The sequence below is a fragment of the Sorex araneus genome, chromosome 4 (assembly GCF_027595985.1).
Source record: "Sorex araneus isolate mSorAra2 chromosome 4, mSorAra2.pri, whole genome shotgun sequence".
Taxonomy (NCBI): Eukaryota; Metazoa; Chordata; class Mammalia; order Eulipotyphla; family Soricidae; genus Sorex; species Sorex araneus.
In genome coordinates, this window is record NC_073305.1 from 206,596,810 (window position 1) to 206,623,796 (window position 26,987).

General features: G+C 62.2%; 1 protein-coding gene across 1 annotated transcript in view; it reads right to left on the minus strand.

Annotated features, from left to right (window-relative positions):
• Positions 1 to 26,987, minus strand: part of KATNIP (katanin interacting protein) — a 109,232-nt gene that overhangs the window by 49,526 nt on the left and 32,719 nt on the right. Inside the window, exons 5-6 of the mRNA XM_055136032.1 lie at positions 25,847 to 25,944; positions 18,602 to 18,715 (exon numbers count right to left, since the gene is read on the minus strand). Of these exons, the coding sequence (XP_054992007.1) occupies positions 18,602 to 18,715; positions 25,847 to 25,944 (212 nt within the window). The remainder of the gene's footprint in view (positions 1 to 18,601; positions 18,716 to 25,846; positions 25,945 to 26,987) is intronic.

The following is a 26,987-nucleotide window of genomic DNA, read 5'->3' on the forward strand; positions in this document are numbered from 1 at the left end:
ACCGTGGCAACCCGAAGGATGACACCCCGCCCCGCCCCGCCCTCCCGCCCCAGGTGTCCCAGTGACCTTGCGGAGAAGCAAGAGAGCCAGGACAGAACCAGGGCGTGGCTGCCTGAGAAGGCGCCGCCGGAGGGAGGTGCGGGCTGGAGGCAGGAGTGAGGACCGCGTGGATCTTGGCTGGCGGTGTCCGGGCCCGGGGTGCAGCGGGACTGGGAGTTGAGTCGACAGATCTAGCGCGAGAACTTTCTGAGCCAAGTGCTGCAGATGCGGCTGGTGCCTTCCCGATTCCCAGGCAGGCCGGGGGAAGGACCCCGCGAGCTCACCGTCTACCCAAGAGGCCCCAAGCGAAGCAATTCCCTGTCAGGCCGAGGAGCTCTGGGGCGGGACCCGGGGCATGGCGTGAGGCCCTTCGCCAGAACTTCAGAAGGATTGCAGCCCACCGAGAGTTCCGACGTGCTCAGGGCCCCTTTGGGGAGCTCAGGCATGCGACTCGTGGGGCCCCTCAAGAACCCAGGCAGGGGGCAAGGAGGGCTGAAGGGCCCTACACATGGGAGGCCCGGTCTTCTTCCTGGACTCGCATGGTTGCCCAGAGCACTGTGCCGGGAGTAGCCCCCCCCCCCACTCCTGACTCCATTTTAGCAGAATCTAGAAACAGAGGTAAGATTTTTCAGGCAAGGGGCGCCGGAGCGATAGTGTGGTGGGTAGGACCTTTGCATTGCATGAGGTGGACCCTGAGTTCGATCCCCGGCCCCCCATATACGGTTCCCCACGCTCGGCAGGAGGAATTCCTGAATGCAGCGCCAGGAGTAACTGCTGAGCATCGCTGGGTGTGGGTCCCCTCCCACACCACCAAATTATTGTTCAGGAAAGACTGTGGAGGGGCGTCTTGGTTAGCGAAGCGGGTGTAGGAGACACACAGGAAACACACCCATGTACATAGGAGACACACTCATGTACATAGGAGACACACTCATGTACATGGGAGACACACCCATGTACACGGGAGACATGTACACAGGAGACACACCCATGTACATAGGAGACACACCCATGTACACAGGAGACACACCCATGTACACGGGAGACATGTACACAGGAGACACACCCATGTACATAGGAGACACACCCATGTACATAGGAGACACACTCATGTACATGGGAGACACACCCATGTACACGGGAGACACACCCATGTACACGGGAGACATGTACACAGGAGACACACCCATGTACATAGGAGACACACTCATGTACACAGGAGGCACACCCATGTACACAGGAGACACACCCATGTACACAGGAGACACACCCATGTACACAGGAGACACACTCATGTACATAGGAGACACACCCATGTACACAGGAGACACACCCATGTACATAGGAGACACACTCATGTACACAGGAGGCACACCCATGTACATAGGAGACACACCCATGTACATAGGAGGCACACCCATGTACATAGGAGACACACCCATGTACACAGGAGACACACTCATGTACATAGGAGACACACCCATGTACATAGGAGACACACCCATGTACACAGGAGACACACTCATGTACACAGGAGACACATCTATGTACACAGGAGACACACTCATGTACATAAGAGACACTCATGTACACAGGAGACACACCCATGTACACAGGAGACACACTCATGTACATAGGAGACACACTCATGTACACAGGAGACACACTCATGTACATGGGAGACACACCCATGTACATGGGAGACATGTACACAGGAGACACACCCATGTACATAGGAGACACACTCATGTATACAGGAGACACACCCATGTACACAGGAGACACACTCATGTACACAGGAGACACACTCATGTACACAGGAGGCACACGTGATCTTTCAGAACGGCATATCGAGAGAAACACTGCCAACGTGACTGGAAGGGGGGGTCAGGATGAGGAGAAAAGGCCCTCGGGCCCCCCAGACTCTAGTTGGAGAAGAAGCTGTGAGAGCTGCAGAGGCTCTTCTCAGGAAGGGGGGACCCCCAGGGCGGGGCTCGGGGCCACAGAGAACCGTCCTGAAGCGGAGTCAGATCTGCCCGGCAGAGCCCGGGCACCTCCGGCACCTCCTCCTCTTTCCCTCTCAGGCCCCCCTGGAAGGGAACTGCCCGTTACCGCCATCCTGCGCCCGGCCCACCGAGGCTCCTTGGGGGAGATACTGGCCTTCCGAGCTTCACAGATCCACACCCGACGAGGACTTTGGCGCCAAGATACCCAGAGCCTCACCCTGATTTAGACGCTAGCCCCTCTCTCATTAGATCCTCCGCTAACCCTGCGAGGCAGCTGTCCTGGCCCGGACCCCCACACCCACCCGGGCCGGCCCCAGCCCTTCCCCTCTGCAGAGGTGGGCGAGGCCACGGGGGTGGGGGAATGTGGGCGGGTTCCTCTCTCTGGCCCCCAGTGCTTCCATTTATTTGTTTTGGTTTGGGGGCCACACCCGGCAGTGCTCAGGGCTTAGTCCTGGCTCAGGGATCACTCCTGGTGGGGCTCGGGGGACCATACGGGATGCCAGGGATCGAACCCAGGTCTGCTGCGTGCCAGGCAAGTGCCCTCCCCGCTGTACTATCGCTCCGGCCCCCATCCTCTCCTGCCGCCCCTTCCCCGCCTGCAGCCCGAGGTGGCCAATGGGCGCCAGCCAGCAGGGACACCGCTGTCACAGTCCTGGGCCCAGCACTGCCCCCTGTCAACCTCCAACAGCACCAGTTGCGAGAGGGGCACTAGGACCCTGGAGCCCCCGGCCAGGAGCAGCCCTTTCCTCTCTATTCGTGTCACATTTGGAGGGGCTGAAATTTCAGAGCCTTTGAGCGGGTCCAACAAAGTGGCAGCGCTGGGCCCGGGCCACTGACCCTGCTCCCTCAGGCGCAGAGGCGGCTCTGCATGACCGAGCTCATGTCTCCATGCCTGCAGGCACGCTCGGGGCAGGCTGGCCAGGCCCGCACGGCCAGTGCAGGGAGAGGGGAGACCGTGGCTGCAAGGACAGGGCCTGGCTGGCACGGCGGGACTGAGCCGGGCCTGCGGGCAGGCGGGCAGGGGAGGGGCGGGCACGGCCAGGCGGCCTTGAAAAGACGCCTCTAGCTCTCGGGCGCCGAGAGGGTTTGGAGCGGCTGGGTCAGGCGGGCAGCCTGGGGGGCAGCAGAGGGGGGAGACCCCGAGGGTGGCCGGAATTGGCCAACTAGAAAGGAACATGGGACCCCAGCCCGGGGGCGAGGGTCCTCGGCCTCGGGACACAGAGGGCCCGCAGCACTGCTGGCCAGGGAGGAAGAACAGTCCAGCGTCCACCCACAGAGCCGCGGACCGACCCGTGAGCAGGACCTGGCCACTCACAGGACGCCTGGGAAAGTAAGAATCGCCGGCGACGCCTTCCTTTCCTTTGGATTATACGCGTGTTTCCGATCTTGTGACTGGGAGGCAATGACGGATTTACAGCCGTGTCTAAATCCTGTCTCTCACCAAAAACAGAAAAAAAAATCATCCCCGACAGGAGCAGAGAACCGGGTGAGGAGGGACAGTGATGAGGAACATCACCCCCCAAGGCTGTGCCCCCCCAGCCCCCGCAAGGCCCCCCCCACAGGGTCTCGGCAGCGAGCACAGTGCTGGCAACTGTCTAACCAACGCCCCCGTGCAGAGGCCGGAAGTGAAGGCAACAGGCCACCGGCTCAACTGAGAGGCACTCTGGATCCCCCGGGAGCCCTGAAAAAACTCCTAAAAGACAGAACAACAGAGCCACGCCGGGGAAGCGGGGGTGGAGGGGTGGGAGAGGGGGGCTAAGGGTCAATGTGGAGACCGCAGAGCAGGGGATGCATTTAGACATCCGAGAGCGTCCGGCTGTGGATCAGAGGGTGACCCAGCCCGAAGCTGGGCAGGGCGGCTGTGGGGGGGAGGCTGCCCAGCTGACCGTCGGAGGGCAGCCCCCCACACCAGCTTCCTGGTCTTGCCCAGTGGGTCCAGGTGGCGGGAGCGTTTTAAGACGGAATCTCGTCTTAAAAAGCGTTTGAGTTTTGGCAAGCCACCCCCCGGGGCAGGGTTTCTCGTCACTCTGAAATATCGCCCGTGGGATGCCGGGCTGCGCCTGTGACTGCAGCAGGGTGGGCTTAGGGCTTCTCCCCGTTAGAGACCAGGGCTGGTGGCGTAGAGACCCGCCTGGAGCCGCAGGGCAGCTGAAAGCAGGCGGGAGCTCAGACCTGGCTGTGCCCCGCCTCCGGCTAGTCCGAGATTTAACGCTCAGCCACTGAAAGTCAACGCTCCCGTTAGCACTGGCTTAGGGGCATCAAGGTGCTTTGTGCCGGTGGCTCTGACCAGCAGGGGCTGCAGTCCCAAGTACCCCTGAGTCCCAAGTGCCACCTGCTCCGCGGCATCCCTGCCAGGCGGGGAAGAGGGCGGGCACGCGGCGAGGAGCCTGGACAGTCGTTCAGACATTTCCTGGCTCGACCGCCGATGGCCAGAGGGCCCTGGGCTGGCCGCTAAGTGCCCTGAAAGCCCTATGGGGGCCTGGGAGCTCAGCATGGGGAGGGGGTGGCTGGCTGCCAGGAGGGAGGTATCTGGAGTCCCCTGGAGGTCGTCCTGGGCTCACCCACCACCACTGCGGGCTGGAACATGCTGAGGGTCCTCCCCTTCCACAGCCCTTCAGAAAGGCAGAGCGGGCACCCAGAGGCCAGCGCCCCAGGCCTCCGGCCACCTCTCCAGCAAGGCCATTCAGTGGCCAGGTCTCCGTGCCCCGCTGAGCAGCCGGCAGGCAGCCACCAGGAGCTCCCCGGAGAGCAGGCTTGATTCCGACCGGAAACAGCAAAGAGCCAGGGTTCCGAGCAAAGCTACAAAGTAACTTTTCAGACAAATGAAAGCTGGTGGGGGGGGGGGTAGTGGTGCGGCTGCAGGTGGAGCGTCCTCACGCCATCCCTCGCCTGCGCAGTCTCCCTTCAGAGCCCCTCCCTTCACTCCATCCTCTTTCCAGAAGCAAAGGTGTCCTTGCCTCACCCCTTTGCCCCCCCCACCCCCCCCCCCCGCCTCCGGCATGCAAGTTCGTGCGCTCACGTGCACGTGGTCAGAAGCTGACTTTCCAGCTGGGGAGCTGGCTCAGAGCTCAGGGCTGCGTGCTTTGCGTGAGGGAGCCCTGGGTATGAGATGAGACCCTCGTGGGCCCCTGACACTGCTTAGGTGTGCCCCCCAACCTTGTCCAGAGAAGGGGTACAGGGAAGTGAGGGCCGAGGGCTCTGATGCGGGGACAGAAGCCTCATGTTTGCAGAAAATGTACCGCTGGTTTCCTGACTCTGATCCCGGCAGGGATGCCCAAACAGACCTCGGGGCAGCCGGGAGCACGAAGACAGGCCACAGGGCAGGCTTCGAACCCCAGGGGCCACCCACGTGCACCCACACCTTCCTGAGTACCCCCAGGAACGCCGCTCGTTTGGTCAGCAGCGGTCGGGAGTTGGGCCCAGAGGCCCGGACTCTCAGTGATGCCCACATATCCGAGTCGCCTCAGACACGAACGTTCTTCTCGTCTGAGTTAAATCTGTAGTTTATGTTTAATTAATTTTACTGGTTTCGGGGACAGACTTGGTGGTGCTCGGGGTGATTCCCGGGTCTGCGTGCGGTACTCTGAAGGGTCTCTGAAGAGGCGGAATCCATTCATACAAACGCCAGTGGCTCTGTGCATCACTATCTTAATAATACATGGGATTTTAAGTTGCTTTCTTTTGCCAGTCTGATGCAAATTTCGCATCTCTGTGGCTTTATTTGCATTTCCCTCTGCCACGGGAGGAGGGTTGATGCTGCTAATCCTCAGCCATTTATCTCTCTCTGCCCAAGAATCGCCAGCTTAGGACTTTTTAGAAGTTCTCCACCCTCCCTCCTCCCCTGCCCCCCCACCTTAATCTCTGGTCTATTTCACTTTTTAATTTACAAATCAAGTGCCAGGACTCCTGCCTGCCAAGCAGGCCTCTGCCCGCGGGACGGATCAGCCCTCTGGCCCCAATGAGCCATGTCTGAGACCACCGGAGCCGACCCTGCTTGTCCCCAGAAGGCTCTCTGCCCCCCGGAGGGGCTCCCCCCTGCTAGCGTGTCCAGGCTCGTCCTACCAGCATCGATCTCAGATACCTCTGTCCCCTCGGCAGGTCGAGTGCCTGTGTCCTGGGGGCAGAGATGGGGACCCCGGGGCAGGTAACCCCTGTGATGAATGTCAGACACCCACCCAGGCCCAAGGCTGCCGAGTCCTGGCGGCTCCTAGACCCTCAATTTCCGGAATCAAGTTACAGGAGACCCCCGTTCAGGGTCCGCCTGCTGTGTGTTTCCCTGGGGGCCACACCCTGTGGGGCCACCCCCTGCCACCCCCAGCCCAGCCACTCCATGCTCGGGGACCACCTGGCGGTGTTCAGGGGACTGATCTGGGAGCTTCCCCGCACGCCCCTCCCCCCTCACAGCCCCCCACACTGCGTTCAGTAGAGCCATGTTCCTTCCTGCCGACGCTGACGGGCTATCTGGCCGGGAACACTAATCTGAGCGCCTGGGCAGCTTGTGGCTCATGGACATTGCCCAGGGGCTCCTGGTCCTGACTCACCCAAGCTACCGGCTGCTAGAGCGCCCGGGTTCCCAAGTACCGCGAGATTCTGAGGGAAAACAGGACCGTTCTTGACTGCGGTACGGGGAGCCGCAGCACGATTCAGGCAGATGCAAAAAGGCTCCTGGCAGGCGACCCCAGGCAGAGCCCCGTGCCCGGGGCTGCCTCCTCTGAGGGCCCACCGGGGCAGGGAGCGTGGCAAGGGGTAGCGAGACAGAGCAGAGGCCCAAGTCTGGGCGGCGACACCTCCATGGCAGGGGGGCAAGGGGCGGAGGCCCAGCTGAGTTGAAAGCCAAGTTTAAGACTGAAGGCGGAAGGCTGGAGCAATAGCATAGCTGGTAGGGCGTTTGCCTTGCAGGCGGCCGACCCAGGTTCGATTCCCAGCATCCCATATGGTCCCGCAGCACTGCCAGGAGTAATTCCTGAGTGCAGAGGAAGAGTAACCCCTGTGCATCGCCGGGTGTGACCCAAGAAGCAAAAAAAGACTGAAGGTGAGAAGTTCTGAGCATGGGCAGGGGGTGGCACTAGGCTGGCGGCGGGTGGGCGCCAGCCCCCCTACAACAAGCATAGAGGCTCAGGCTGATGCCAGGAGCATGGCCACTGGGACAGACGGGCAGCGGGAGGCCCATAGGTGCCCCAGGTCCCGAAGGAGAAGCCACAGGGCAGGGCCGCCAGGAGCATGCTCTCTCCCCATCAGCTGGCGCGGGTCACAGCAGAGATCGGGGCACCACACGGGCAGAGCCGGGCTGTCTCTGATGCGGGCACAGGCACACCCGCCCAGCGCAACCAGACCCAGGTGTTGCTGGGAAGACAGAGGAAGGCTAGAATGGAAACACGTGAACGCCCCTGCAAGTCTCCAAGAGGAAGTTTCATCCCTGAAACAGTGACAAGTGGGAACTCCACAATCCTGATTTAGGATTTATTTTTTTAAAGATCAAACTAAGGGGGATGGAGCAATAGCACAGTGTGTAAGGCGTATGCCTTGCATGCGGCCAACCTGGGTTCGATTACCAGCATCCCATAGGGTCCCCTGAGCACCGCCAGGAGAAATTCCTGAGTGCAGAGCCAGGAGTAACCCCTGTGCATCACCGGGTGTGACCCAAAAAGCAAAAAAAATCAACTAAGTAGCAAGAAAGAGAAAAAGACTAAATGCACTAAATCATTTTACAAGAACTACAAAGACACAAAGCAGGAAGGAAATGAAGGCACCGGCAATATGTGGGCCAGTGTGCACCTAAAGACAGGTCAGGGGACAGAGCGACGCCGGGCGCAGGACAGCGACGGGGATGGTGGGCGAGTGAATGTCGCCGTGCCGGGAGGTGGGAGAGGCTGCCTGCTGCTTTGGAGGGAACAGAGACCCCGACGCTGACACACACGGACGCGTCTCAGAAGGCAGCTTGGTTTTATGCGCATACGACAGCGGGAATCTGAACTGTCAAGAGCAAGAACAGAAACAGAAGGGAAAAAAGAGAGACTCACAGAAATCAACTCGATTTGAAAACGGGCCAGGCTGATAAATGGATGGACACGGAGAGTCAAGTGCTGAGCGAAATGAGCCAGAAGGAGAGGGACAGACACGGCTGCGTTCATTTGCGGGACATAAGTAAACGTAAGGTGAGATGACACCCAGGGCCAGCAGAAACGAGGGCCAGGAGGACCGGCCCACGGCTGGAAGCTTCCCGTGCTCGGGGAGAGGGCAGCTGGGATACAGGAGGGACCAGTATGACAGTGACAGCTGGAAACGATCACTCTGGATAAGAACTGCGTGCTGAAAATAGGTAAAGGAGCAAAGATGAGAACCTCTCAGTATCTGTACCTCAAGCCATAGCGGTCAGAAGTGGGGGGGAGGGGCTGGAGCGATAGCACAGCGGGTAGGGCGTTTGCCTTGCACACGGCCCACCCGAGTTCGATTCTCAGCATCCTACATGGTCCCCTGAGCATCGCCAGGAGTAATTCCTGAGTACAGAGCCAGAAGTAACCCCTGAGCATCGCCGGGTGTGACCCAAAAAGCAAAAAAAAAAAGAAAGAAAGAAAACATCGCATATTTATTTAAACTGCCGGTTCTACACATTGTATCTGTATCTGCGAGAAGGGTACTGGGATTCAGCTAATGAGCGTCTCAGCGGTTCTAGTGCCGGCAGTCTGCGTCCTGCACCCTGGGTGCCATGGAATCAATGCATTAAATAACAAACCCATAGCTTGATTTAGTAGGCATATTGGGAACTTTGGATTTGTTCAAAAGAAAATAGATAAGCTTTCAAAATGCCACAGAGCATTTATAAAAATGATCAGACGGGCTACAAAGAAAATTTCGAAAATTTTCCCCCAAAATTAGAAAATTAGCCTCGAGTCATAACACACAAAACTCCCTCCCCAGAAACCAAATAGACAAACAAAATAACTCTTGTAAAGTAAAAAAATAAATCCCCTGGGGCTGGAGCGATAGCACAGTGGGTAGGGTGTTTGCCTTGCACGCGGCCGACCCGGGTTCGAATCCCAGCATCCCATATGGTCCCCTGAGCACCGCCAGGGGTAATTCCTGAGTTCAGAGCCAGGAATAACCCCTGTGCATCACCGGGTGTGACCCAAAAGGCAAAAAAAAAAAAAATCCCTAAAATCAAAAGCCAATTAAAAATAGATTATCAGTAAAGCCACACACATAGAAATATGTGTGGGGTAAGAACAAAGCAGTATTTGGAGTAAAATTTATCTCCTTAAAATGGCCAATTAGAGAAGAAGACTGTCACTTGCTGAAAATGATCAACTCTGGCCTCTTGAGACGGCCGGGAGCGGGTGATGGTGGCCGTGTCCGGTGCATGCATCCAGAAGGGTTCACCTCGTCCTGGGAATGGCACCAGAACTTGGTGACGGGGCTGATGAGGCTTACAGAAACCTAGAGGTTACTGTCACTGTCACTGTCATCCCATTGTTCATCGATTTACCGAGTGGGCACCAGTAACGTCTCTATTACACTCAGCCTGAGATTTTAGCAGCCTCTCCTTACTCGTCTTTCCCAATGATTGGAGGCTCTTTCAGGGTCAGGGGAATGAGACCTACCGTTACTGTTTTTGGCATATCGAATACACCACGGGTGGCTTGCCAGGCTCTGCCATGAGGGTGGGATACTCTCAGTAGCTTGCTGGGCTCTCTGAGAGTTATATATACTCTATGATTTGTTGCTTACTGTCTGAAGTCCATCGAATATGGTGTAGTAAGTATGAAAAATGGGTAGGAAGTGTCTTATAATGTGTCGTGGCTGCACGGTCCGGAAATCGGCCTGGAGCGTGTTGGCGGGTGGGTAGTGGAGGTCGGCTGCCGGGACCGGGTCCCTTGGGGCGGGGAGGGTTCTCACCTGCCCCCCTCTGGGGCGCCCCGAGTGAAAACAGCCGGGCGCAGAGTCATCTAGAGCTAGAGAGCAATTATAAACCGGTGTCAAATGACATTTTTAATTAAAAAATGTAAGGGCTGGGGCGATGGCTCGGAGGGCTAGACTCCAAGCTGTGCGCGTGGAGTCCCTGGGTCTTATCCCTGGTGCCACCTGCCCGGCCCCTTTCCCGCGCCAGCACTGCACGGGGAGTGGCTCCTGGCATCAAATGTAGCCCCCCCCAAATTTTTAAAAAACAGGACTGAAAATATATGAGTAAAGATTTCACTCTAGAAATCAGGTTATGGGTCCAGAGTGATAGCACAGCGGGGAGGGCGTTTGCCTTGCACGCGGCCGACCTGGGTTTGGTTCCCAGCATCCCATAGGGTCCCCTGAGCACCACCAGGAGTGATTCCTGAGTGCAGAGCCAGGAGTAAGCCAGAGCACATCTGGGTGTGGCCTCAACCCTCCCGCCCCCAATAACTGTAATACAAGAAAATATTAGAAACCAGGTTATCAGGTGGGATGGGAGAAGCACCAAAGCAATGAATTACACTGAAAAGCTTGAGTAGGAAATCAAGCTAAAACTAAAAAGAACTGGAAGCAGAAACGAGGAATAAGTGAGTGAACGTGTAAGTGACGGGTCGAAGGAAGCGTGAACACCCAGTCCAGCGTGAAGCTGGGCGCGCTGTAGTGGTGATGGAGATGTTACGTGCGTGATCCCAAAACTCCTGTTCTCCAAGGCGCCTGAAGGAGACGTTGGAAGAAATCACCGGAAGAAATGGAATGATGGATCTCAACGCTGTCAGCCTCGCTTTGTCATTAAGGTGAAAAAAGACTCTCCTAAGTCAGAGCCAGGCAGTGACTCAGCTTTCGGAAACGCTCTAGTGGACAAAGGATTCGGCCGGCCCCTCCCTCCCCACTGCCCGGCCCTCTCAGGCCCACAGTGATCCCTCGGCATGCGTCAGCCGAACCCTCACCGGCCCTCGCTGACTCCACACGGCTCAGATGGCCTCGTGCCCCTGGCCCAGGGCCGCTGTCCTTCAGGCTGCGCTGTCCAGCCGGGCATCCCCCGGGTGCATGTGGGATGGTGGGGTGCTGATGGTTCTGGGTCCCTGGGAGGGACAGGGAGGCCTTTCCCCCATGTCAGAGCCAACAAAGCTCTCCCGGTCTACACTCGCCGTCTGGAGGGCAGGGCTGGCCAGCGGGCACGACCTGGGCTACAGGACAGTCTGGACTAGTGGCCACCGGAAGACTCGGGAGGAAGGATGCTCAGGGAAAACCAGTCTTGCCACAGCGGCACAGGCAGTGCAGGGGCGAGGCCGCTCCCGCAGGAACCGTGGGCAGCAACCACCCCACGGGCCTTGCTCGCGTTATTGCAAACGGGCTCCTTAGGCCTTTCTGCTTGAGCTCACTAGAGAGAAATTTTCACACCTCCTTGGGCATTTAGGTGTAAAAGACAGATATGCGATTCAATACTTGCTGATAACAAAGAGCACTGCACTGTAGCACTGTCGTCCCGTTATTCATCGATTTGCTCGAGCGGGCACCAGTAACGTCTCCATTGTGAGACTTGTTACTGTTTTTGGCATATCGAATACGCCATGGGGAGCTTGCCAGGCTCTGCTGTGCGGGCGGGATACTCTCGGTAGCTTGCTGGGCTCTCCGAGAGGGATGGAGGAATCGAACCCGGGTCAGCCATGTGCAAGGCAAACACCCTACCCTCTGTGCTAATAACAAATAATTAAAAAAAAAAACAACTCATGCTCGAACAAAGAATTGGGGGTGGGGGAGGTGACACCCAGAGGCGGTCAGGGCTTATTTCTGGCATGGCTTGGGGGACCCTCGATGGTGCCAGGGATCGACCCCAGGTCTGTGGCATGCAAGGCAAGCACCTTACCCACTGGAGTATTGCTCGGGCCCAAAAGACCCCCAAATTAAAAAACAAAAAGTCACATTACTCCACACGGAGTTGCAACCCACACTTGACCAAGCTAGGACGGGAGCACTGCGTCCCGGCAGGGCCAGGATGGGAGCACTCTGTCCTGACAGGGCTGGGACGGGAGCACTCTGTGCCGGCAGGGCCGGGACGGGAGCACTCCGTCCCGACAGGGCCAGGATGGGAACACTCCATCCTGAGTTTCACGGTCCAGCTCCACGAATGACCCTCATCAAGCTGCCAAGGCACCAGGTCGTTCCCGCTCCACAGCTCCCAGCGCGCGTGCTGTGACACCTCCAATTTCACAGGACTGTCAGCCCCGCGGGCTCGCAGCCTCGCAGCCAATCTAACGGGGAAGGGGACCCGAAGCCCTCGAGGCTTAATGAGAGAAAACGCTAACACGGAGGGTTCAGCGGGCACCAACCAGCCCGGAAAGCCTCACCGACTCCAGCCGCACCGTTGTCAGCGAGCACGGCGGCCGCAGATTGTCTTTTATCGATCTGTTTCCTGACGATTCCATCTGCCTCGGGGTCGGGGCTGTAGCAGACGGTATGAAGCACAGGTGCTCGGACTGGGCCTGCTCGGGGACAGGCGGGGTGCTGGGCGGGCACCCGGGTGCTGGGGCTGGTGGAGGAACACCCTGTGCCTGAAACAGCCCTAGGATAGACAACTCGGCAAATCACAGTTACAATAAGCACTGTCGCATTGTCACACTGTCGTCCCATTGTTCATCGATTTGCTCGGGCGGGCACCAGTCACGTCTCCATGGTGAGACTTGTTGCTCCTGTTTTGGGCATATCGAATACGCCACGGGGAGCTTGCCAGGCTCTGCCGTGCGGGCAAGATACTCTTGGCAGCTTGCCGGGCTCTCCGAGAGGGATGGAGGAATCGAACCCGGGTCAGCCACGTGCAAGGCGAATGCCCTACCCGCTGTGCTATCGTGTTACCAAAAAAAATAGTAAGAATAAAAGAAAATCCTCATTTTAATTAGCACCAGGAGCCGGGAACCAACCCTCCCATTACTTCCGGGTCTGAGCTCCGCCTCTCACAGGCACACGCTGTCAGAGGTTGGGAAATGCTGTCCCCAGGACCATCGCTCGGTGCCACGAGGGCTGACCCGGCCCCCGCGGGCTGCCCAGGGCTCACCGCCCGCCTGTCCAAGCTCCTCACCAACTGCCTCAATCAATCAACCGCTCCATTCACGTGCGGAACAAAGACTCACCAGGGCCCTTTCCTAAGGCCGGGGAACGAGCAGGGCCAAGGCCACAGCCACGGGGAAGCTCAGCGCCACGGCGGGGAAAGGCACAGCCCAGAACCCAGGGACGGCCCCCGGCTGAGGCTCAGGGGGCCACTGCCCCTGGGGAGTCTGCAGTGAGGGACGCCCGTAAGGTGAGACTGCAGAGGGAACGTCTCCCTTCTTGTCACAGGGGAGGGAAGGGGGACTCCGCCTGGCCTCAGCGTCCGTGCAACGCGCCCCCCCCCCCCACACCAACACACCGAGGCCCAGCCACTGCTCCTCCTCCTCAGAGCAAGAGGCACCGCGCCAGCATCTTATGAGGAAACCACAGGCTCTACGCCCGCAGTGGGGTTTCGGCGGCACACAAGGGGGCGTGGGGACCAGGGCAAAGAGGAGCGTTAGTTCAGAATGAAACAGAAGCGATGGGGCGGGGCCGGGGAGGTCAGGCTCTATCCCGCACCCCCCCCAACCCTGGTTCAGATCTCTGGCCACACCCGGGGTCCCCTGAACACCACCAGGGGTCCCTCCTGAGCACAGAGCCAGGGAAAGCCCCCGAGTTCTGCGGGGTGTAGCCCACCCCCCCCAAAAATGAACCCAAAGCCGGAAGCAATGGGAGCACAGCGTCCGACGTCAGCACCACCCTCGGCTGTCAGCCGACTCCCCGAGTCCCAGTGTGCTCCCACTCTCTGGACTGTTTCCTCAGGTCTCCGGCATTTTTTTTTTTTTTTTTTGCTTTTTGGGTCACACCCGGCAATGCACAGGGGTTATTACTCCTGGCTCCGCACTCAGGAATTACTCCTGGCAGTGCTCGGGGGACCACATGGGATGCTGGGAATCGAACCCGGGTCGGCCGCGTGCAAGGCAAACGCCCTCCCCACTGTGCTATCGCTCCGGCCCCACCTCTGGCATGTTTTGAACGTGATCAAAGTCACCAAGATACGAGACGTGCCTACGTTCTTAATCATGCCTTAATGCAAACGACACAAGATTAAAAGTCACCTCTTCACACGCACAAGCACACCAGGAAAATGATTTTGTGGAAATGCCGATTTCCTAAATGCAAGGATCTTCTTTTCTGCCTTTACAGTATGCTGGACAGGATCCAGTCTTCCCTGAGACCCGCGGACAGACTCTGGGCGGAGGCTGACCTCTGCTACGGGTGGGGTCGCCAGGAGGCTTTGTATTCCCCACCTTTCATTTAGTCCATTTCCATCTTCTCCCGCCTCAGGCGTCCCAAGTGCGGGCTAAGGTCCCCGGGGCAGGGGCAGAGTCCCTTTCTAGTCCTGTAATTTGTCTTTAAATAGTTTTATTTGGAGAAGCAGGGAGCAGCGGAGTGAAGGGCGCACATATCTGGGTTAGGTGCGGGCAGATCTTCAGGAGAGAGAGCAAGAGCACTGCCGTCCTTCCTTTCCTTTTCCTTTTTAAAAATAAACCTGTTTCTGGCAAGTTCCTGTTGCTGTTTTGACCTCACGGTTCTTTGACTATGACAGGATGTGATGCATGATGTAGGAAAGATTTTAACCTGGAATTTAATTTCTATTTGGTGGGGGAGGGAGTGTTGATCACACCTAGCTATGCGCAGGGGGTACTCCTGGCTCAGTGCTCAGGGGTCATTCCAGGCAGTGCTGAGGAATCGAACCCCGAATATGCACACGAAGTATGCGCTCCAGCCCTCTGATGCATCTCCTCAGCCCCACTCACTGGGGGTTTGAAAACGTTTCTTCTCTCCTAGTCCCCACGCCTATGCCACAAAGACGGTCTTGTCTCAAACTTCCCACACGGCGGAGGCGGACCTGAATCTCTAAGGCCTCCTGGCTCTGAAGCAGCCCGTCTGGCTTCTGGTGAAACCCGGGCTCCCTCCTGCCTGTACGTGCAACGTACCCAGGAGACTTAACACATGCGCCAGAGACAGACGCTCCGGGCGGGCCTCAGGCACGCCGAGCGGTGCAGGCTGGAGCTCAAGCCCTTCCTTCTACTGCTGCTCCCGAACACAGCCACTTCCGGCCGGGCAGTGAATCGGCCCTCTGCCAGCCCACCCTCGGGACCTCCGGGGACAGGCCCTGCCTCTGGGCTCACTTCCTTCTCGAGCTGCGAATCTGGTTAGTGAGAAGCATGGAGAGACCCCTGGTGCCTCTGACTTCGTGTCCCCGGCTGCCCCCCCCCCCCAGCCCCGGGCGCGACACTCTCAGGGCAGTGGCTGGTAGAGGTGCCCCGAGCCATCGGGGACCCTTCCGCTGACCCCTTACCTCCTCGAACTCCCCCCGCCCCACTATCTTCTTGTCTCTCCCCTGAGCTTAGGGGCCACTTTCCACCACGAGTGTAGGGGAAGGTGGGCCCCCACGGCCCTTCCCCCACGCTCACGGCTGTGCCCCGCCCTCCGAGGCTGACGCTCCCTGGGGACAGGGACCTTCTCCCAGAGCCACACAGGTGTCCGGTCAGCCTCTCCCCAGACAGACGCTGCCGAAGTGACCTCTGCTCATCAGCGAAGGTCACGCTTAGCCGGAGGGCACCCCCACGGCCTCCCAAGGGGCCTTAAGGTCTCCCGGACCCCCACGGAGACGTTAGCTGCCGCCGCCTTTGCACATGGCCCTCCATCTGGGTGTCTCACCAGGTTTCATGACGTTTTGGAGGATTTTTTTTTTCTTCTCTTGTTTTTTTGGGCCACACCCAGCAGTGCTCGGGGCTTATTCCTGGCTCTGTGCTCAGGGAATCACTCCCCAGGGGCTTTGGGGCACCAAAAGGGATTGAACCCGGGTCAGCCCTCCCTGCTGTCCTCGGCTCCCGCCTCCGGGGCGCTGGCTACGACCCTGAGTGTGTCAGGCTTCACAGTGAACTTCCCCTTTCCCTCCCCGCACCCCAGAGAAGCTCACAGTGCTCTCATGAGCACCCCTGACCCCGGCGTTGGTCTCTGACCTTTCCTCTGGGCTTCCCTCGAATTGCCAGTCCCCCGGGTCAGCGCCAAAACTCCCTGAGAGCGGCGAGGCCTCTGGGTCTTGTTCCCACCTTCAGGCCGAGCTGCCGGATGCCCGCCTCACCCCGCTGGCCAGCAGGACGCCAGCACACACTGGCCAGCACACACGGGCCCACACCAGGGCGGTGCGGCTGGGCCTGCGGTCAGGAGCCCGGGGGAGCTGGGGCGCGGGCTCGGCAGAATCCCACCAGCCTCCCCGGACTCCTGCGCCCCCGCCGGCCTCCCGTGTCCTCCCCTGGTCCCCTGCCCCCCCCCCACCGGCCTCCCCGTGTCCTCGAGGCAGAGGGGCTGACATGGTGGCCGCCGTCCCTTGGCACCTGATTGCCCATTTGGGGGGCCTAGCCCCCCAGTACCTCACACAGACTGTGCGGCCGGGAGGGTCAGCCCCTGAGCCGAGACCCCGAGTTCCGTGCCCCGGAGGCAGGGCCAGGCCAGGCGTTCCAGCGGACACCAGATCCTGGGGTGCGACTGGGTCCCTCCCCACCCGCCTTACCATCACGCCCTGAAGGGTCGGGGTGGGGGGCCTTTCTCTGCCAGGGCTGCCCTGCCCAGGGGTTCGGGGGTCCCGGCCTGCCCAGGAGGTTGAAGCCGCACAGCCTGGCGCCGGGAGACCCGCTGCCCGGGGGAGTGCGGAGAGGGTCCACGCCGCCGCTTCCCGCATCTCTCACGACAGGGCCTCAGCTCTGGAAACAGTGCTCAGAGCACCGGCGTGGGGAGGCTGAGGGAAAATGGTGACCTTCTCAGGCACGAGGGACGGTGCCAACGGGCGGGTGGAGAAGCACCGGAAACAAATAATTTTATACCAGGCCACTCGTGCTGGGGCCACGTGCACGGCCATCTGCCCTGCACCAGCCCTTCCCACACCCCCATGTCTCTGCCGCTGCGGCACACGGTGGCCGGGCCCTGGGGGGGGCAGGCGCAGGGATGGGGAGCCTGCTAAAAAAGAGGCCAGGGGGCCGGGGTGGTGGGACAGCGGGGCAGGTGTTTGCCTTGCACACGGTCGACCCGGGTTTGATCCCCGGCATCCCATAGGGTCCCCTGAGCACCGCCAGGAGTGATTCCTGAGTGCAGAGCCAGGAGTCAGCCCTGAGCACTGCCAGGAGAGCCCTCATCCCCCGAAATAAAAAGAACAGAAACCACGGAGTCAGCAGTGGCTCTGTCCCCCACCCTTGGGTGGCACCACGAGGGCACAGGCCGGGGCGAATCCACACGTGGCAGAACTGGGACCGGGAGCATGAGGCTGTGACGGCCCCCCCACCCCCCCGCTCCTTATGCCAGCAAGTCGTGGTCGAGGGAAGACACTTTCCGACTGTCTGTGCAGGGACACGGGGTGGGAGGGGCAGCAGGGACGGAAGGTCCCCCCCACCCCTGCTCCCTGTCACGACCACTCTCCCAGGCACCGAGACCCCCCGGGAAGCAGGGGCCAGGCCGCTGCCAGAGGACCCGAACGGGCCGGGCCGCGTCCTCGGGGACACCCGGAAGTTTCGGGTTTTGCCTGGGTGGTTTTTCTACCCACTTTTCGCAGTAACGATCTCCGGGCCAGAGGGATTAGGGGGACTTTTTCCCCCTGTTTATATCATTTGGGTTGTTGTACGGCCTCGAGGGGAGGGGAGAGATATTTCAGTCTAGGAAAGTGTAAAATTAGTTTCCTTCATAACACTGCAGAGGCTGACACACTTCACGGGGGTGGGGGGCTCCCTGGCAGGGCCACTCCCCGTGACACAGCCCGCCACACAGCGCGGAGCTGAGGACTGGGGACACTGGCACCCCCCCCCCCCGTCACGTCCAGCAGCCCCCAGTGGGTAACAGCTCTCCAAAGCACTGCGAGTGAGGGGGGGGGAGGGAGGAGAGAAGGAAGGAAGGAAGGAAGGAAGGAAGGAAGGAAGGAAGGAAGGAAGGAAGGAAGGAAGGAAGGAAGGAAGGAAGGGAAGAAGGAAGGAAGGAGGGAGGGAGGGAGAAGGGAGGAAGGAGAGAGGGAGGAAGGAGGGAAGGAAGGAGGGAGGGAAGGGAGGGAGGGAGGAAGGAAGGAAGGGAGGAAGGAAGGAAGGAGGGAGGGAAGGGAGGGAGAGAGGGAGGAAGGAAGGGAGGAAGGAAGGAAGGAGGTAGGGAAGGGAGGGAGGGAGGGAGGAAGGAAGGGAGGAAGGAAGGAAGGAGGGAGGGAAGGGAGGGAGGGAGGGAGGAAGGAAGGGAGGAAGGAAGGAAGGGAGGAAGGAAGGAAGGGAGGGAGGAAGGAAAGAAGGGAGGAGGGAGGGAGGGAAGGAAGGAAGGAAGGAGGGAGGGAAGGAAGGAAGGAGGGAGGGAACGAGGGAGGGAGGGAGGGAGGGAAGGAAGGAAGGAGGGAGGGAGGGAAGAAAGGAAGTCCGGAGCAAGAGTTGCCGGGAGCCCTGCCCGGCAGGGGCCTTGGGGGGCCTCGGGGCAGTGAGACGGGGCAGCGTCTCCCCCGGCCCTCCTGGCCCGGCCACCGTGTGGGGATGGGTCAGGGGCGCGAGGGGGACACGTCCTACCTGTGCACAGTCCTCGGCAGCCGTGTCCCCGCGTGGCTCAGCGTCCTCGGAAGGGTCCGGTGGGGGCTCGATGTGCAGCCGCGGGCCGGCCTCCGTTCGGATCTGCACGGACTTCTGCGAACGAGCCAGCGCCCGGCCGTCAGTCGGGGGTCCCGGGTCTCGGGGCCCTCAGGGCGGGCCCCAGCCGCGCCTGCTCGTCCCCACCAGGTCCCTGCCCTCGGGGCGTGCCCACGGCTGTGACACTTCCTCCCCCACCACACCAGACCCCCCATCCCCCCGCCCCGTCCACCCCTGGCCCAGTGACCCACCCAGGGAAGTGGAGTGTGACTCAGGCCTGGGCAGCGGCCTGGGCAGCAGGCTGAGGGAGGGGGTGACTGCCGTGGGCCAGCGCCAGGCTGACCAGAGGACTCGCTCTTCCCAAGGCACGCTGGGGGCGGGGGGACGTGTGCCAGGGGCCCTGGGCCCCTCCTGTCACCCCCAGAGCTGTGGCCAGACAGACAGACGGACGGGTGGACGGATGGAGCTGCCCGCTGTGCCGAGGTTGTGGGAACAGTCGCCCTGCGGGGTCTGTGCCGCCAGAGGCCGCGGGTCCCGAGGGTGGCCAACGTCCAGGAGCAAGAGACGCCAATGCCCTGTGCTGTCTGCCCTCACCCCTGCCCCCGCCCTCCGCCCTGCACCTTCTGCCTTCCACCTCTGACCCTTACCCTTCTTCCTGCCACTGTTGGTGGGACTTGGGGGGCTGTAGATGCGGCCGCTTTGGGGGAACAGGCTGAGGGCGGCCAGTGGAAGGCTGAGGCAGCCCGGGCCGAGAGCCAGGGCCTTCCCGAGTGCCCCTCCGGGAGGTGGGGAGTGGGGGTCTCCCAACTTCGAGGGGTTCCCTGCCATCCTGACGAGGAGCACACCTGGGGCGGGCTCAGAAGCCCCTGGGCCAGGCCCGCTGCTTTCCCAGGCCCCCACGCCACTGACGGCGCAGGGATGTTGGCTCTTCTCACCCTGGAAGCGAGCTCTGGGTAAACTGAGGCAGCAGGCAACGTGTGTGGCTCCAGGCCTGCTTGGCGCAGGGACGGTTCCCAAGGAAGGCAGCACTCAGCGATGCTGCCACCCCCTGTCACTAGAGCAGCAAATGGGCATCACCGTGGCCCCAAGGGCCGGCTGGGGCTCCCGGGGGCCCCACGCCCTCCCCCTGCTCCGATCTATGGCCGTGAAGCAGGAACGCGCCCGGCTGGGCTCATAGTGGCCGTCGGAGAGAACCAGGAGATGAAAGAATTGTTGACAATCTCTCTCAGAAGGAGAGGGGACAGAGGATGAGACCAATGTCCAGGGCGAGGGTGCAGAGGGCCCGGCAGGGCTGGTCAGTGGTTAGACGCAGCACAGTAATAGTTGGAGATGACCATTTTGAACAGGAACTGAGAGTCGGAAGTAGGTAAATGGATACACCTGATAATCTTTCAGTATCTGTGTTGCAAACCGTAAGGCCCAAAAGGAAAGAGGGAGGGAGGGAGGGAGAGAGAGAGACACAGAGACAGAGGGAGACAGAGAGAGAGAAGAAAAGTGCCTGCCAACAGAGGCAGGCTGGGGAGGGGGTGGGAGCAGGAGAGAAACTGGGAGCATTCGTTGGTGGGAAATGCACACTGGTGAGGGGACGGGTGTGGGAACACTGTATGATTGAAACCCAGTCAGGAGCAACTTTGTAAATGTGTTTATCACTGTGATTCACTGTCCCTGTCACTGTCATCCCATTGCTCATCGATTTGCTCGAGTGGGCACCAGTAACATCGCCATTGTGAGACCTGTTGTTACGGTTTTTGGCATATCGAATATAATACGCCACAGGGAGCTTGCCAGGCTCTGCCATGAGGACAAGATACTCTCAGTAGCTTGCCGGGCTCTCCGAGAGGGGCGGAGGAATCGAACCTGGGTCGGCCGTGTGCAAGGTGAATGCCCTACCTGCTGCACTATTGCTCCAGCCCATCACTGTGATTCAATTAAAAAAATTTTTAAAAATCTCTCTCTCTCTCTCTCTCTCTCTCACACACACACACACACACACACACATACACACACACACACACACTCAGAGGCAGGGGTTGGTCCATCGAAGATTCCAGAAAAGACCCAGGAGACTGGAACAGGGAGCTTGGCAGCATGTCGGGCCGAGGGCAGAGGTGGTGGGGTCCTCACAGGGCCCAGGCCCGGCCAGGCCGCAGGGAGGCGGGTGGTTGGGGGCGGGTGCGGGCAGGGGGCCGGGGGAGGCCGGCAGAGACGTGGCAGAAGCCCACGGCCAGAGAGACAGCAGCGGGCAGGCCTGGTTCGATCCCCCACACAGAGCAGAGGGGGGCGGCCCCCAAACAGCCCAGGTCCCCGCGCCCGGGGCCCAGCCGGGTCTGAGGTCGGCCCCAGTGCTGACCCGACGGCAGCTGGGGAGCCCCCGAGAGCAAGGAGAAGGCGCCCGGGGGGCTGGGGGGGGGGGAGGTGTGGGCCCTTCCTCCGGCTCTGCACCCCCGGCCCTCCCCAGGAGCTCCCCGCCCGGACGGGAGGACAGGAGGCTGGCCCACGGCAGGCGCTGGCTCGGCAGGTGGCCCCGGGGACCGGCTGCCCACGGAGATCGGGGAGCAGGTCCGAGAGACGAGATGGCCGGAAGGCTGCCCCGAGACGCAGGACTCACCGTCCAGCCGAGGCCGCCTGGGGCTCTCTGCCCCGAGGCCGAGTGCCAGCGCCAGTCGGGGCTGCTGTGTCACCACACCAAGATGCTGTGTGAGCACTGCAGCTGGAGCACTAGCTATGGTGGAGGAGCGGGGCCCTTTGACGCACGGCACACGTGTGAGTGGGCGACACCCACAAAGGGGCAGCGGGGCTGACTGAGGCAGGGAGCGGTGCTGGGCCCCCGGGCGCGGGCGGGGAGGGGCCGTGTCAGGGCAGCGGCCGGTGTCAGGACGGAGTAGACGGCCCCTCCATCTCCACCTGCCGGGGCCTCTGGGTGCTGCCCCCCCATGCCCTCTGCCCCCCCCAGGTGCCCCGGCTGGCTGCCACCCAGCCCCCGCCCGGGCTCTCGGCATGTGCCCTGGGCGCTCACAGCTCTGACAGCCGTGGGTGTCACTCGGGGTGTGTCTCCCCGCTGCTCCGGGCCACTGCTCTGCTCCTGTGGGGGGGGCACTGTCGGGGGTTGTGCAGGCGGCGCGGTGGGGACGCGGCGCCCTCTAGAGGCAGGAGCGCTGGCCGCACGCAGGCAGGGCAGCTGGGCCGCGGGAAGGGCCGGAGGAAGGCCCAGGCATCCCCGTGTTTCATTTACTGTCCTCACTGCCGGGGGCCTCAAAGCTGGGGAGGAGGAGAACAAAGGACACAGACACACACAGACACACACACACATACACATGCACAAAGACAGAGACACACACACAGACACATACAGATATACACAAGACAAGGATACACACAGAGACACAGAGACACACACAGATACAGACACAGACACACACCACACACAGAGACACACAGATACACAGACACACAGAAACACAGATACACAGACACACAGAAACACAGACACACAGAGACACACACAGAAACACAGACACACAGAGACACACACAGAGACACAGACACACACAGACACAGATGCAGACACACAGACACACAAAGAGACACAGACACACACAGACACATGGACACACATAGACACAGACACACAGAGAGACACAGACACACACACAGAGACACACAGACACAAAGACACACAGACACAGATGCAGACACACAGACACACAGACACACGCACTGTGTGTTTCCCGGAGTGTGTAACCGGGCGCGCAGGGGTGGGTAAGCAGGGAGTGGAAGTGAAGCGAGGACTGCAGTGACCGTGCGGGCCGGACCAGCCCCCACCGCAGACTGCTGGAGGCCAGTCCCCTCACTGCCGACTGAGGGCGCCGGCCAGCGACGCTGTCCATCAGGCCGCTGCCCGCCGAGTGTCACAGGCCGAGGGAGCCATAAATCCTCATCGGCCGACCGGACGCGGCAAGATCTAAGGCCGCGGACGGCGGGGAGAAGGGACAGCGCCGGCCGGGCCCATCTGTCACCCGCCGCTGCCCCGGGAAGCTCCCGCCCACAGGGCCTGGCCACCGCCCCCCACGCCCAGGGGCCAGCGCCCGGGCCCCACCGAGGCCTTCCGGGCCTTGGTCTTCGGCTCTCGGGGCTGCAGCCGCCAGGTCAGTGGGGCCAGCGGGGCGCAGGGAGGACACGCCGGGCACTCCCCTGCGGGGGCGCCAAGACTGAGTCCGACAAGGGCCCCCCCCCCTGCTGCGTCCCCCACTGCCCTGTGGCCAGCGTGAAGGACAAGGGTCCCTCCCGAGGGCCGCGGCCCCTCACCTGAGCGGGGGCGTTGCCGACCTGGCAGCCGGCCCCGCTCTGCCCGGGAGAGAGACCACCCGCCCCTCATGCCCACAGATCCCGGCCCTACCCCACTCAGGGCGGCGACTCGGGGACTCGGGGCTTCTCTCCCCGGGCAGTGGGGGCCGGGCTGCCTGCAGTGTCTGGGGGCCGGGCACGCGCCCAGGGCCAGCCCGAGGGTCCCACACCCCTGCCTGCGACACAGGCCAGCGGAGAGAACTGGACGGCCTGGCCCGGGCGGCAGGAGGCGAGGGTCGGGGGAGCGGCAGCCGGGCAGGCTGGGCGCCAGGTGTCCCCGCTCCCTCGGGCCCGCTAAGGCGCCTCCCGCAGCAGCCGCGGGCAGTTCTCCCTGAAGACCCCCCGGGAAATTCTCCCCCCTTTGAAACAAAGCCGCAGAGGCGGGAGTGAGGACCTGGAGACCCCGTGCAGGAGCTGCACGCAGGCGGCCAAACTGACCCCCAACACTGTCCCGAGCACTGAGCCAGGAGCAGTCCCTGAGCACTGCCAGCTGTGGCCGCAGGCCCCAAACAGCAAAATCAGTACAAAATAGTAAGGAATGAAACTTGAGCTCCTTTCCAGGGAATTCTGGGCCTCCCGGCTGCCTCCTCTCCACTCACCCTCTTCCCCACCAGGCCCCTCCCCTCTGACCTGTGACCCCTGACCCAACCGCCTTCTGTCAGCCACATCCCCGTTCGCTGCCCTGGCTGTGCCCTCGGGGAGCGAGTCCCCTTGTGCCCCCCGAGACCGGCTCGCCGGAGGAAGCTTCCCTGCCCTCCCGGGTTCCCTGGACCCGGCCCAGCGCCTGAGGCCCAGAACCTCAGAACCTCAGAACCTCGCAGGTGCTCCGGAAGGGTCCCAGCTGGACGACAGACAGCAGGAGGAGCCATGGGAGGAGGGAGACCCGCAGCTGTGCCTCCCGCGTCCCGCCCGCGACGCCCTCTCTCTGCGACACTGGCGGAGCCGGTCTCGAGGCCCCTGTGTGTGTGCGGGGTGGGGGGGCTCACCCGACCCCCCCCCCCGAGAAGCCGGCGGGCACCCACAGGCCAGATGACTCCCCCAGGCCCGGGAGAGCCGAGGACAGAGCAGGGGCCTGGGCGGGGTCTCAGCCTTTCCCTGGACCACTGGGGCCCCTCCCCGCAGACGGCCATGGGGACACTCGGCCGAGCTGACCGGGAGCCCGGAGAGTCCGTCCAGGCCTACAGCAGGTCCCTTTGCTCACGGGGCCACAGCCCCGACACCCAGCGGGCACGAGACTAGGACAGCGCGGGCGCCACCCCGGCTGTGCCCACCAAAAGGAGGGGCGCTGCGGTCAGGTGTCCTCCCTGCAGAGCAGGTGGGGTGAGGGACACCGGAAAGCCGGCCCCTGCTCCCACGACCCCACCGGCAGGCATCGAGCATGCGGCTCGGGCACAGCCAGCCAAGGGTCTCCTGAGGGGCAGGGGTGTGAGGGGCGGGCAGGGTCGGTGAGGAGGACCATGCGTGCCGGGCACAGGGGCGAGGCGGGCCCTTCCGCACAGCCCGTGGGCAGCAGACCCTGCCCAGGGCACTGAGGCCCGCAGCTCTGCCAACCGCTTCCCGATTCCTCGACGCCAGCTAAGGGGGATGTTCCCGGGTGCCCGGGACCCCCCGAGTCCTGGCCGGCTCCGGGGCTGGGCCCTGCCTCAAAGGCGCAGCTGGGACCCCCGGAGCAGTGCAGGGTCCCGGCTCCCGCCCTCCACTGGTCTCTGTCCCAGGAAGGGCCTGAGTAGGCCTGCGGGGGCCGGCTGGCAGGGACAACAGTGGGTGGGGGGCACTGAGTCTCGGAGTTGCTGACCCCAGGGCCGGCCATGAAGCCACAGTGAAGACGTGTCTGTGACTGTGAGGCCACAAGGGCCCGGGCCCGCCCCAGCCCTGGGCGTGACTCTGAGCAGGTCTCCAGCGGCCCCCGAGGGCCCCACACCTGCAGGGTGCAGGGCCGTGGCCAGGGCTGGGCGGTGTCCACTTCACAGCCCCGGCGTGAAGCCCAGGGTTTGGGGCCGCGGGTGGGGTCCCGGGAGCTTCCTGAGCTCTCTGGGTCCACGCGTGCCGGCAGGAGGGGCCCTGCAGCTCTGCCGAGAGGAGGGGGCACTGGCACGGTGCGTGGGGGCTGAGCGTGGGCCTGGGGAGCCGGGGTGGGGTGGGGGGGAGAGGGTCCGCCAAACGCAGGCCGCTGCCGCCCGCCCCCAGCCCCGGCCCAGTGGGGAGGCGGTTCCACCCCGCTCAGGCTCTGTGCCCCGGGGCCTCAAAGGCCAGGCCAGAGCCCCGTGACAACCACGGATCAGGGGGCCGAGAGAGCACAGCGGGGTGGGCACTTGCCCTGCACACGGCCGGCCCCGGGGTCGACCTCCAGCATCCCTGATGGTGCCTGAGCCCACCAGGAGTGACCCCTGAGCGCAGGGCCAGGAGAAGCCTGAGCGCCCGCGCGCACACACACACACACACACACACACACACACACACACACACACACACAGCACACACACACGCACACACACACACAGAGCACGGCATGACAGGGAGCCTCAGTGGGAGTCGAGAGGGTCTTGTCTCCGATGCCGCCCTGCCAACACACACACACACACACACACACACACACACACACACACACAGAGCACGGCAGGACAGGGAGCCGCAGAGGGAGTCAAGAGGGTCTGTCTCCGATGCCGCGTCCCGCGGGAGGAGCAGGCCAGTCAGGGCCAGGCGCTGCAGCCCCCAGCCACACCCAGCCCCAGCCGAGGGGCCTCTGCACCCCCAGATCTGTCTCGGGAAGAGCCCCCCAACTCTCTTTAACTGCGAGGCAGGGCGTCTGCGGGACCCCGGGGCGGGGCGGGGGGGAGCCCAAACCTGGTGCCATCCTCGGCGCTGGGCTCTGCCGGGGGCGGCCCATGGGCTGGGCCGCGGAGCGTCTTCGCCTTCTCGGGACAGGGTCCTCCGGGCGAGATCTGCGCCGGGGACAAAGGAAGCCCGTGAGGCCGATAGGCCACACACGGCCAGGCCCGGAGCCCAGAGACAGCAGGACAGCAGGACAGCAGGACAGCCAGACCGACCGGCCGCAGCCGAGCGGGCAAGTCTGGGGGTGAGGGAGCCCCGGGGTGGCCCCGGACAGAGACCCCTGGGACTGCCCTGAAACCTGGACGTGAGGGCCTGAGGGTCCACAGAGACGCGGGCAGCCAGGTCCTCCTCAGGGAGGGCCAGGAGTGACCCCACTGTCCCTCCTGAACCTGGGCGCTACGAGTGACCCCCTGTCCCCAGCCCTGGGGTAGGAGTGACCCCACTGTCCCCCCCACCTGGGGACAGGAGTGACCCCACTGTCCCCCCCACCTGGGGACAGGAGTGACCCCACTGTCCCCCCCCACCTGGGGGTAGGAGTGACCTCACTGTCCCCCCCACCTGGGGGCAGGAGTGACCCCACTGTCCCCACCTGGGGGTAGGAGTGACCCCACTGTCCCCACCACCTGGGGGCAGGAGTGACCCCACTGTCCCCACCACCTGGGGGCAGGAGTGACCCCACTGTCCCCCTCACCTGGGGGCAGGAGTGACCCCACTGTCCCCACCCTGGGGGTAGGAGTGACCCCACTGTCCCTCCCACCTGGGGGCAGGAGTGACCCCACTGTCCCCCCCACCTGGGGGTAGGAGTGACCCCACTGTCCCCACCCTGGGGGTAGGAGTGACCCCACTGTCCCCCCCACCTGGGGGCAGGAGTGACCCCGCGGTCCCCCCACCCTGGGGGCTAAGAAGCTCTGGCTAAACTCCCGCTGGAGGGCTCGTGTCCCCTGTCTGCCGTGGTTTGAGCGGGCCGTGCTTTCCCCGCCTGGGGTCCTCCATGCCTGCAGCCTTGGTGACCCTGTGCAGCGGACATGCCACAGGCCCGCCGTGGTCCGCCATCCCTGCTGCCGGCCGGGGGCAGGATCACCCACTGTGCAGACGAGAAGGCCGAGGGCCCAGAGGCCCGAGAGGTCTCGGAGGTGGCGGGGCAGGCGCGGGT